The sequence below is a fragment of the Lonchura striata genome, chromosome 5, assembly GCF_046129695.1.
Source record: "Lonchura striata isolate bLonStr1 chromosome 5, bLonStr1.mat, whole genome shotgun sequence".
Taxonomy (NCBI): Eukaryota; Metazoa; Chordata; class Aves; order Passeriformes; family Estrildidae; genus Lonchura; species Lonchura striata.
Window position 1 is genome coordinate 13,447,289 of NC_134607.1, and position 12,019 is coordinate 13,459,307.

The following is a 12,019-nucleotide window of genomic DNA, read 5'->3' on the forward strand; positions in this document are numbered from 1 at the left end:
AGGGACCCACAAGGATCCCTGAGTCCAAGCCCTGAACCACACCATGTGCCTGAGAGCATTGTGCAAACACCTCTTGAACTTCATTTCTCTCTGCGAGAGGTTATGTTACAAAATAGTCAGTGCCTTTACCTAAGAAACTTCCTAGCTGAGTTGAGTGGTTGAAATTTTTATCATAGCCAAGATTGCTCTCCTGGGACACTGTGTTCTGCAAGCATTTCCTCTTGAACCTCAGGATACTCTTTTTCTCAGGGATTTTATGTGGCTCTGTTTAATTTCATATTGGGGGGTTGAAGCTCAGGGAACGTGGAGATTTTTTCCTCTGGTGCCTGTCTCTGACCTGCACAGAATTTTTGCCTGAGTTGGACAAAATCAGGATCTGAGGGGTACAGGCGGCTTGCTGGGCTGTATATTTTTCAGGCGGGCTTTTTTGTGCTTTCAGAAATGAGTTTTGTGTGAGTTGCCTATCCACGTCCTTCCTCGTTTCTACTTTAAGAACTGAACCAGAGAGAGCAGTTGAGCTTTTAAGAACACTTAAAACCAAACCCTAGAAGAAGCTTCAACAGCAGTTAGACACAGCTGTTTTACATTTTCCTGGTCTTTGTGTTTACAGGACAGGGTATTTGAAATCTGCTCTAAGATGCAGCAAATGCTCTAGTGGGCACCTTAATGGGGATCTCTTCTGTTCTAATCTAATCTCATTTCTATTATAGATTCAATGTGTGTTACTACTCCAGGGTGTCAGCTGGCATGTTTTGTATAGAATTGAGTTGCTTTTATCCTTGAGACATTCAGAATTTTTAATTGAGTATCTCATACTACCAGAAGCAGCTTTGCATAAATCGGGCTGAAATTATTATTTTGTTGAATAAGGATTTTTTTCCTTATGTGTAGTTAAAGGTTTTCCTGTTTAGCAAATATATGTTACAGGTAATGAGCCTGTTTGTTTGTATACACTTAATAATAGACATATTGGAAAACTATCAAAGATAATATAGACAACATAAGAGTCGGTTTCTGTTTTGGGGGAGGTTTAGTTATGTTTGCTGTCTCCTTGTCAGTTGTGCCTACTCTTCCCTCAAGTGGCAGTGGTTGGGACCAGGAGTGACAGGAAGCTGCAGTGAGGGACTCCAGCTTCTCTGCCACACCTGACATGGTTCTCTGAATGTGCTGGATGAGGAAAAGCACTCCAAGTCTGCAAGTTTCCAACCACAAATATGAAAAAGAGCAATTCTGAAGATTCTGGTTTGAAGCAGTATACTGTCTTTTTGCAATAAACAAACCAGATAAAGAAATGCTTACATACATTCCTTACTTACTATTAAATCTAATGCGTAGGGCTTATATAAGGCCTCCTGAGGTTATTAAAAATCCTTCCACATGTTCCATCCTGTCCTGAAATAATCTGCCTGTTGGAGCTTTGCTTTTGGGTCACATCTGTAGATGAATCAAGAGAGTTGTCCTAAATGTCATTCAGTTTTTATCTCAGATGCTTTAAAAGGAAAAAAAAAACCACTGAAGTGCAAACCTCAGCTGAACCATCACAAAATCCGAGCTTTATCTGCTTGACTTTATGTATTAAATCTTAATTCAGCTCAAGAAATATTAATCATGTATCCTAAAGAATGCCTATTACTGTCTGGATTTTCAATTAAAGCTTCATAAGCTTTGAATGAAAAAGTGCTGGAATTGCCAGTGTGTCAGCTCCGCCCCAGCCTTCCCAGCCACGGGTGATGTGTCTCTCCAAGCCTGGGGAGTTGTGTCCCTGAGGCACTGACACGGAAGGTAAATTGTCTGTAAAGACAGAAAGGAATCAGCCAGGCTGCATAAGGCTCTGATTTATAGGGAGCCAGCAGCTGATAACTCTTTTGAGGTCAGCACAGTTTGCGTGAGAAAAGGAACAATAAAACTCTTGAGTCCCTTTTGGCCCTCCTCCCTCCTGCTGAAGGCAGGCTGCATGTGTAGTGTTGCTACATGTATTAACAAGGTATTTGAAATTATGAGGATGGCCTGTGTTCCCTGTATAACCATTCCTTCATTTCCTTACCCTCTCCAAAGATGTGCCCAGATCTTGTCTGTATTTTGTGAGAAGCAAATCTCCAGTGAAAGTCTGTATTTAGAAGTATCAGGATGGTTGTAGTTGCAGGGCAGTCTCTGTACCTGCTGTCCCCAATGACTACAGGTGGCTCCATTCTTCCCTCTGTGGGCTGCTGAGTCATGCCTCAAAGCCTCTTGGCTTTCACCAGTGCACAATGTGTGACTTCAGGGGAATTCAGGCCATCTCAATGTAGCCCATGTTGGTGGCTTTTTTGGTACCAGAGCTCACAAATCCTCAGCAGCATAGTGTGTTTTTGGAATATTTTTGTATATGCCTCAAGCTGAGCATGTCACAGCAGCCTGTGTGCACTTCCACTGGAATGTTAAGAGCAGAGCAGTTATCAGTGGTGTGTGTCCCTGTTCTTTCTTCTAATGTCACACCACAGACATGGTCTAGTGTGTTGTGATGTAGTGTGGACAGGAAATAAATTCATCCTGATTTGTGGAAGTGGAGAGCTGAACAGAGGAGGATCATACCAAGGTTTATGAGACTGCAGGTTTTACCCCTAATTATTTTGTTGCTTAATTGATGTTTTTTCTGAGTCTCTGTCACCTGTGGAAATAAAAAATTTACTTTGATCATAGGAGTCTGTTAGTGGCTTATATTCCAGTGAGAGTATTTTCTACTTTACAACATCCAGGGCAAAACCTGCTGGTCAGAGGAGTGAGTGTACAATCCCAGAGAGTGTGGGTAGCAGGCTGCCAGTCTGTCCTCAGCAGAGGGTGGTGGAAGCCAAGGACAGTGACTGGCTCCCTGCTGTTCTCTTTCCAGTGTCTGCTGGAGCAGGACAGGTTTGGAGTGCTGTCCTCCCACGCTGCACAGCAGCTCTGGCCCTCACTCTGTTCTTTGGATCAAATAACCTGTGCCTTTACTTCAGTTTCTTGGCTCTTCTTTTCCACTGCCCTTAATTTGCACTGCTGGTTGCTTCCTCCTATGTGTAGACCTCTGTTTTAATGGCCTGAGTGTCATTATTTAAAAAAAATTAGTTCTTCTATTGGAACATGACTTTGAGGATACTGCAGTCTTGAACTGTCAGTGACTACTTGCAGAGCAGAGTTTGCTTTGGGTTTGGCACGTGGTTGGTGTCTGAACATTTTCACAAATGTAATGCTTTACTCATTTTTATTGCATTCTGAATTAAGACTTTGTGGTGATCCTCAAATGGTTAGTGAGCAGCTTAATTGCTTTTAACCCTTTCCCTGAGGAACTCTTCACATTGTTTTACTTTGTTCCTGAGCATCTTACCAAGCTGGATGATCTTTCTCACACTGAGCAATTTAAAGGCATTTATGAAGAAAAGTTCCTTTTCAAGTGTTCTGTAATACTCCTTTGCCCACCTCCAAATATCTTATAAAATTCCATGGGATGAGGGTTAAAAACATCTCCACAAAATAAGAAATGTGTTAGTTTTTAACTGGGATGAGTTCCTGACACAGGTCACAGTGTGGATCCATAAAAAGTTGTGAAACAACCAGGGAGATATCTTGGAATGGGAAACCATAGGTAGGAATCAAGCCCCAAATTCACAAGTGTTGGGAAGGGTTTAAAAAAGGGACAGCTGCTCAGAGTGCTTTAGGAGAACTATTGTGTGTGGAAGGGAGCATGGAGAAAGAGAATGAATGTAATTTTTTGTTATGATGGATTGTAGAGGAAAGTTTGGAAATTGCACAGAAGGGGCTCCCAGCACTGATTGAATGTTCAAGTCATTCTTGTCACAAACAAGAAAGTTACTGAATCTTTGTTAATTATTTTACAGACTTCTGTTACATGGCATAGGAAACTTTGGAGTATCTCTCTGCCCCCATCTCTTTGTCCTTGTTTCAGCTGGAATGGAGTAGTTTTCTTCCTAGCTGGTACAGAGCTGTGTTTTGGATTTAGAATGAGAGTAACATGGATAACACATTGATGTTTTAGTTGTTCCTAAGCAGTGCTTACCCTGAATCAGGGACTTTTCAGAGTCTCATGCTCTGCCAGCGAGGAGGGGAGGCACAAGAGGCTGGGAGGGAGTGTGGCCAGGGCAGCTGACCTGAACTGGCCAAAGGGATATTCCAGACCATGGAACATTGAGCCCAGTACTTGAACTGGGCTGATTGCAGGGAATCAGTATTTTACACTTGCATTTTCTCCAGTGAAACCCACTGTTAAATTTTTAGGATGCCTACAGATTTTTCCTAGCTAAATAAAAGCAAGCAAACCATGTCACCATCTCTGGGTGTTTGTGCTTGGTTGTTTGTTTCAACTTCAGTTGTGTAGCCAAAGTTATGATGGCAGTTTTTGAAAGTGAACTTGTTGAAGAATAACTGAAATTGTAGTAAAATACTAGAATTATTGTAGATTCCAACTTGTTGGTACAAAGCAGAAATTCAGGCTTCACATAGCATTGGAAATGGGAAAGAATTAGTATAAGAGGAATAGTGTTAGATGAAAATGGACAGGCAATAGAGAGCACTTGCACAGGAAGGAGTGGAGAGTGGTATTCAGCTGGGATTGTGTACTTGCATTTGCTCTCTTTTTCTTTGGTCCGTTGCAGTTTGGTTTCAGACTTTAGTGTCTTGTCAGATTAGTAATGACCTTGTGGTGTACTTTGGTGATGTCATGGCAATAAAGTTGGGGAAAGAATGAGGTCCCAGCAAAGCTCATGCAAGGGGTTCCATTCTCTGCACACACCAGCTGGAGCAGCTGAGTGCTGTAATCTCTGCTGAAATGTAGGTCAGGCAGCTGCTGTTCCTGCAGAGGCCCTCTCATCTTTCTTCCAGCTCACCAAGTTTCCAGGTGTCCTGTTCTGTTCTGTCCCATACAGGGGGAGCACTGAAGGAATTGCTCATGTGTTGTGTCCTCCCTTTTGCTTGTAGGGAACAGTCTTCACTTTGGAATCCGAAGAGGAAGAGTACCCTGGGCTCATTGCAGAGGACAGCAATGACATCTACATCCTGACCAGTGACAACTCAGGGCAGGTGAGCCCCCCAGAGTCCCCCACGGTGACCACATCGTGGCAGTCGGAGGGGCTGCCCGTCTCCCTGTCGGCGAGTCAGAGCTGGCACACGGAGAGCCTGCCGGTCTCCCTGGGCCCCGAGTCCTGGCAGCAAGTGGCCATGGATCCTGAGGAAGTCAAAAGCCTGGACAGCAACGGAGGGGCTGAAGAGAGGAGCGAGAACAACTCTTCCAACTCTGACATTGTTCACGTGGAGAAGGAAGAGATACCAGAGGGGATTGAGGAAGCAGTGGTGCCAGCTGGCACTGCAGAGACCATACAGGCAGCGTTTCCAGAAACCTCTGCTTCTTTACAGGAAATAAAACCTCCTGAAATTGCTGCTGCTGAAAAAGCACATCCCTCCGCACTTCTGTGTACAAAGCAGGAGGAAAAGGGAAAAGCAGCTGAAGAGCTTGTTGAACCTGAAATCCCTGTGTTAAGTAAACCTGTCCCAAAGTTAGCCCCATCAGAAGAAAAGGCTGCACCAGAACCTGAGAAAACATTGCTTCCTGGGGGGAAAAAAGCAGAGAAGGAGGGCCATTTGGAAGAAGTAGAAGAGAAATCCTCAGCTGCGGAGGAGAAGCCTATCTTGTTGCCAGAAGGGAAATCCATACTGCTGTACGGTGGGGCTGCCGCAGTCGCTATATTGGCTGTGGCAGTCGGAGTAGCGCTGGCACTTAGGAAAAAGTAACAGAGCTCTCTTGAGGAGGAGGGAGGAGAGAAGAGAGCACATCCAATTTCTGTAGTTGTGTTACCTAAAGGTTGAGCTGCCTGCTGTTTAATTGGACATTTGAGTAACTCAGTGGTGATGAGGTGATGAGGTTGTTCAATAAGCCTCCAGCTACGGACAATCATGTTTTTAGTAGAATCGGGGCGGGGACTGGTTTTTCGTGATTAAAGTATGGGGGTATTTTTAAAAAAAAAAAACAAAAAAAATCTGCAAATTTAAGAACTTAAAGTGCAGGTGCTGAAGAAAGGGGTGCTCATACTCTAGGAACTGGAACAAAGAATCCCCAGGGGAAGTGGAGAGCCAGCTGCTGCCAGCCCCTGGAGATTTTGGCTTCTCTGATTGACCGCTATTGCAGCTGTGCTGTCTTGTCACTTCCCGTTGCGCCCCTGAGCCCCTCCTAACAACATTAGCCAACCTGAGTCCTGTAGCGAGAGGCTGGTGTCCCTTTTGTCTCAGCTTCCTCTCAGGTACAGCACTGCTCCTCATAACCTTCCAGGTTCCTCCTAAGCCCCAGTGGGACAGTGCTTATTCTTACCTCTTGGCTCACACTGGTTTTGGCCCCTAACGTTTACTGGAGCCCCATCCTGTGAAGATGCTGCCTCTCTATAGCTGTAGTATCTCTGAGCATCCTGGTGTTCCTGGGGCAGAGGTGCTGCCCAGGAGGGTAGGAGGGACACTGCTATTTGCTGGTTTGAGAATCCATTTGCTCTGCTCCTGCCCAGCCCACTTTACTGCAAACCCTTCAGTTACCAGAGGTACGAAATTGATGCTGGACACGATGCCATTGGGATCACTACTCTGATATCTGGGGTATATTCAGCAAAAAGACAGCAAAACCGTGTGGAAGCAAGGCCAGTGCCTCAAGTGCAATTCAGATGTTCAACGCTCTGCTGTCCTGTGTCACGCTGCAGTCTGCATTGTCTTTCCCAAGTTAAGCACAGAGTGTATTTAGTCCTAACTTGGTCTTCTTGCCTGTGACAGAATCCTAGATATATAAAGCAATGGATTCTAGAAACTGAGCAAAAGAGCATTAAGCATCTCTTATCTGCTTGTTCCTGACCTGGCCCGGAGTGCTGTTCAGTGCAATTTCTTTTGCAACTGTGAATCTGTAATTACCTAAACTTACAGGTTCACAAATTATAAGCAAATTACTTTGGCAAAAAAGGTAATCCCCCTTCCTGCAGTCACAGCACTTGAGGTGTGTGTGGAGAGAAACCTTTCAATTATTGCCCTAGTCCTTAGTAGGGTCCAACTGCAAGTGTTCCTCTTCCAGCACGTTTGTGTGCCTGTCCATGTCCAACTGCAGCTGTGTGGGCAACACCTTGTGCTTCCCAGGCACAACTGTGGATGCATCTCTGAGAGTTGGTGCTGGCACTGTGGCTTAGACCAGATGGAGGAAGGTGAAAGGGAACTTGTGATAATCTAAAAAATGAAACATGATCTTATGGGGGAGCTTTCACAAAGCACAAAGACAAGGTACTTTTATTTCTAAATAACCATATCAAGAGTACATCTCCTGATGAGCCTGTTTCTTAAGGGATCTCAGAATGAAGAGATCTTAGCATATTCTCTATTTTAGGATATCCTTGCTGCATTTTCCTATCCCAGGATGCTGGAAAGTTAGTCAGAATGTGTCAGATTCTGAGGAATTATTTTTGTGTAAGCTTTTGTGAAATGGATTTTCTAGAAAACTTTGAACTATGTGTGTGTAAAGTTGACTATTAAGAGGAAGGGTTGTGTATATACTGCCACTATGGATTGAACTTGGGAACTCTGGAGTTCTGGACTGTACTGTTGATCATTGATTGCTCTTATTTCATGTGCAACATATAGCAGGTTGGCCTTATCAGAAAAAAAATATTGCAAAATGGAATTGACTTCTATCACATTGCAAAACAGAATTGACTTTTTTTTGCCATTGTCTGGTGCTCTGCTGGTACTCATTGCTGTGCTGTGTCTCCAGAAGGGGTGGCTGGGACCTCCTCATGCCATGGGCTCAGGGAATGGTACAGAGGTGAAGGGCAGCTTTATTGCTTGGTCAGTCAGGGCAGGGCTGCCCCTCTCTGGCTGCTTTGCTGTTGGCTTTGGGTTCTTCTCTGAACACTGCTATGGGAGAGAATTATTCTTAACCTGCATCCCCTCTTTCCTGAGGACAATTAACCTGCTTTTGGTCCAGCCTCACCTCTAGCCACACAGCAGGTTACCCTGGAGCAGAGATGGATTCTGTGGACACTCTGCATAACTTGTGTACCAGTGTTGGGAGGGTGGAGGCAGGGCTGGTGTTACTTCATCTTCTCTGTGGATGGGGTTGTTTCAGTAGTAGTGTGAAGAGATAGAGGGCAAACAAGAAAAATATCCAGGCTGGCAAGGAAAGGAGTTCAAAACTTATTGCCTCAAGGAGCCCAGTGGGGCATGAAATAAAAATCTTCCATGCACAGCAGGGAGAAGGTGGCAGCAGTAGTAAGGAAAATAAATTACTTTGTTAGGTAATGGTCAGGCAGAAGCCTAGAGTATCTAGTGTGTTGCTACATTTCATGGAGCATCAGTTGCACCGTATGTTTTGGTTGCTTGGTCCTTTCTTTATAATGTTCTTTTCCTTCTGAGGTCTTTTAGCTTTGGCAAGTCAGCGAGAATTTGAATTGACCATGTGTTCAGAAAATTTATTGTATGAGTCTCTTTCCTCTGGGAACACTCCACTAGTTAAAAAGGTCAGCTGTGGGGTTGAATTCTGCAGAGTTTGGAGTCCTGTGGTCAGAGCTGGGGCAGGCCTTGTGGAAGGGGTGGGAAAACTCAGATGGCAGTGTTCCTACAGACCTGAGTGAGAGGCTGCTCTGTTAAGAGGTGTGAATTAGAAAATGGAAGTTTTTCTTCCCCCGTCTTCAAGTATAGTACAGTAACCTTAAACTGCAGGGTCCAGTTACCCTGCAAGGTGTGATGCAGACTCTCTCTAGTGGATCTCTCCTAGCTGGCAGAGGGAAGGCAGGAGCTATATACTTGCAAAAGGGCATATAGAATTACTTTCACTTGTGTTGCTCATCCCTTTCCCAGAAGTGCCTCAATATCTGTCCTCTAGTGGCCTGTACTTTAACAAAATATCTACCTTAGACCCATTCTGTCTTCACTTTATGCTTAGCATACCCTAAAGCTCAGATGCTGAAACAGCAGAGGGCTGGATCTGTGAAAAAAGTGAGAAGTACTTAAGGAACTGCAGTGGGCAGCATGCTCAATAAGGGGCTGTCAAGGGAAAGGCTCTCAAGATAAGGTGCAATTTAAATTGAGCTGTGATTAATTCTAAGCTGTGTTTAGTTGGGCATTGTGGCACTGCAGGAACAAGAGGCTGAGAGCAAAGACAGAATTCCTCCGTTGCCCAAAAGCTCAAAGTGCAGATACAGAGCCATGTCCCAGCCAGTTGCAGTCTTGTGTGCAGGGTGGAGCCTGGTGATGTCTGGAACTGTGATGTGGGGCAAATCAGCACTACAGGAATCCATCCTTGCTGTTTGTGAGGGCTTCATTTTTCACTCTGACTGTGCTCAGGCAGCTGCAGCTCAAGTGCCAGGTGGAAGCTGCAGTGCTGAGTGCTCTTACACAGGACAAGTTTTGCTGCCAGAATCCCATTTCCTTCCTTCCCCATAGTACTGATCACAGCTAGGCTAAAACTTTGGACTGAATTTTTAAACTAATCAATGCTTTCTAATGGCCACAAATGAAAAGTTTAATTAGTACTAAACAAGCAAGCTGCTGAAGTTTGGTCTTCTTTCATTTTAATGATTGTAGTAGATAAAGTAATCTGAGATTATAAATCTTCCCTATATTTAATGTCAGTTACAGGATTATGGCAGTACTGGCAAAGCCCTAGTAAAGTAGATGTTGCTATTCTGGGAAAAAACTAGAAGTGCTTCTAGCTCTGCAGTGACTCATTCACTAAGCCGGAGCAAGTTCCTGTTACAGAGTTTCAGAGTGTAATTGCCAGAATCTTTTGCTGCGAAATGGGGGGGTGGGGTGGAGAGGTGCACATGGCAGGCCCAGGTGTGATGCCTACAGGAATCAGGAAGCTCAGGGCTTCAGCAGAATGTCATATTCTGGGCTCTGTTTGTGTCTGCTCATGTTGGAGCACAATGGGAGAAAGTGTTCCCAGTGAAAAGTTCCTGGTTAGTATCTTTATTGATGATCTGGATGAGGGGATGGAGTTTAGCATTACCAGATTTGCAGATGACACCAAGTTGGGTGCAGGTGTTTCTCAGCTGGAGGGTAGGAGGGCTCTGGGGGGACCTGGATGGGCTGGATCCATAAGCTGGGTTCAGTGATGGGAGGTTCAACAAAACCAAGTGCCAGGTCCTACTCTTTGGGCACAACCCCTTGCAGTGCTATGGGCTGGGGACAGAGTGGCTGGACAATGGCCAGGCAGGAAGAGACCTGGGGGTATGACTGAGCCAGCAGTGTGCCCTGGTGGCCAAAAAGGCCAATGGCTCCTGGCCTGGATCAGGAATGGTGTGGCCAGCAGGACCAGGGCAGTGATTCTTCCCCTGTACTTGGCACTGCTGAGGCTGCACCTCGAGTGCTGTGCCCAGTCCTGGGCCCCTCAGTTTGGGAGGGATGTTGAGGTGCTGGAGGGAGTCCAGAGAAGGGCAGCAAGGCTGGTGAGGGGTCTGGAACACAAATTCCAGACAGGGAGCAGCTGAAGGAGCTGGGGGTGTTCAGCCTGGAGAGGAGGAGGCTCAGGGGACACCTCACTTGACAAATACCTGAAATGAGGGAGTAGCCAGGTGGGGGTCAGGCTCTTCTCCAAGGCAACAGCAACAGGACAGGATGACACAGCCTTAAGCTGTGCCAGGGGAGGTTTAGTCTGGGCATTGGGAATTTCTTCACAAAAAGGGTGACCAGACATTGGAATGGTGTGCCCAGGGAGCTGGTGGAGTCACTGTCCCTGGAGGTTATTAAAAAGGCTGGATGTGGCACTCAGTGCCATGGTCTGGTTGGCAAGGTGGCTTTTGGTCATACACTGAACTCAATCTCAAAGTCTTTTCCAAACCTAGGTGATTCTGTGTAACATGGAGGTGTGAGGCACAATATCTGCTCTACCTAATCAGGGCAAAAGCTGTGGCTTGGACTGCTTAATTTCAGAATGAGGAAGGTTGCAAGAACAGGATTGATTTGACTTATGTATGTACCTATGCTTTAGAGTGCAAGCTTGGTATTACCATTAAAAAAAAAAAAAAAAAAAAGAAGGGGGGATGTTTATAAAATTTAACCTAACACTACTTGACTCAGGTAGAGCAAGCTCTCGGGCCCAGAGGGAGCAGAGGCCGCAGGGCCAGGTCTAGGCAACAGAATTCAGTTTGTGTCTGACACAGTAAAGGTACCTGAGCAGGACTTGGCTGGGGAATGACATCAGCTTGGAAGGGTCAGTAGTGTTAAGTGCAGAGGAACCATAACACATCACTCAACTCCATCTCCTTAAGTTAAGAAACTTTATCACTTTTTTTCTACTTTGAGCTGACCTGCTCTCAGTCTCTTGGGTAGGCTGACTTGCTTACTCCAAGCTAGAGGTCTGTGGTCATGCTGCAGAAGTGGGGGAACTCCTGTTGGCTTCCAGTGGAAGCTGCTTTTGATCTCCCTGCAGTATCTGCAGGGCAGGCACGGGACACTATCGATGTGGACACAACAAACTGCAGAGGATGCATCTTACTGCTGTACCTTTAGGGGCTTTGTCCTCAGTTTTAACTTGCAGGATAAGCTTTTATTCAATTGTAAACTTAAAAACCCACTCAGACCAAAAGAATGACGCTTGATTTGTTAAGTAGCAAAGACTAATGGGACTGACTCTGAAGCTGCAGTTTAGGGGATCTCTTCTGCTAGGCTTCTGCTGGGTGTAAGCAGGGATTTTGGATTCTGTTCTCAAGAGGCCTGCCTAGGGGAAGAGACCCTGACTGGTCCTCAGGTCACCCATTATCCCAGGAACTGATCATACTGTTCCTTCCAATGTGCAAGTGCAGCCCTTTTGGGGAAAACTGTCTAAAGCTTCTTGTGCCATTTGGTTAATAAAAGTGTTTCCACCTTGACAAAGTTCTTTCCAGCTTCATTGTTCAATATTCAGTTCAAGTGAAGGGGTATGTACATTCTTTCCCTCTGCTAATGGGACACTGCTGTAAGACCATGGCCCCAGGTTGCACTTTAATAAATGGTACAGTTTTCAAAAACAACACGTAGTTGTTCTACTTCTGTG

General features: G+C 45.3%; 1 protein-coding gene across 1 annotated transcript in view; it reads left to right on the plus strand.

The window, feature by feature from the left end:
- The window catches only part of BCL2L13 (BCL2 like 13), a 38,511-nt gene extending 26,515 nt beyond the window's left edge, over window positions 1–11,996 (plus strand). Inside the window, exon 7 of the mRNA XM_021552059.2 lies at window positions 4,948–11,996. Within this exon, the coding sequence (XP_021407734.2) occupies window positions 4,948–5,757 (810 nt within the window). The 3' untranslated portion in view covers window positions 5,758–11,996. The remainder of the gene's footprint in view (window positions 1–4,947) is intronic.
- Window positions 11,997–12,019: the final 23 nt, after the last annotated feature.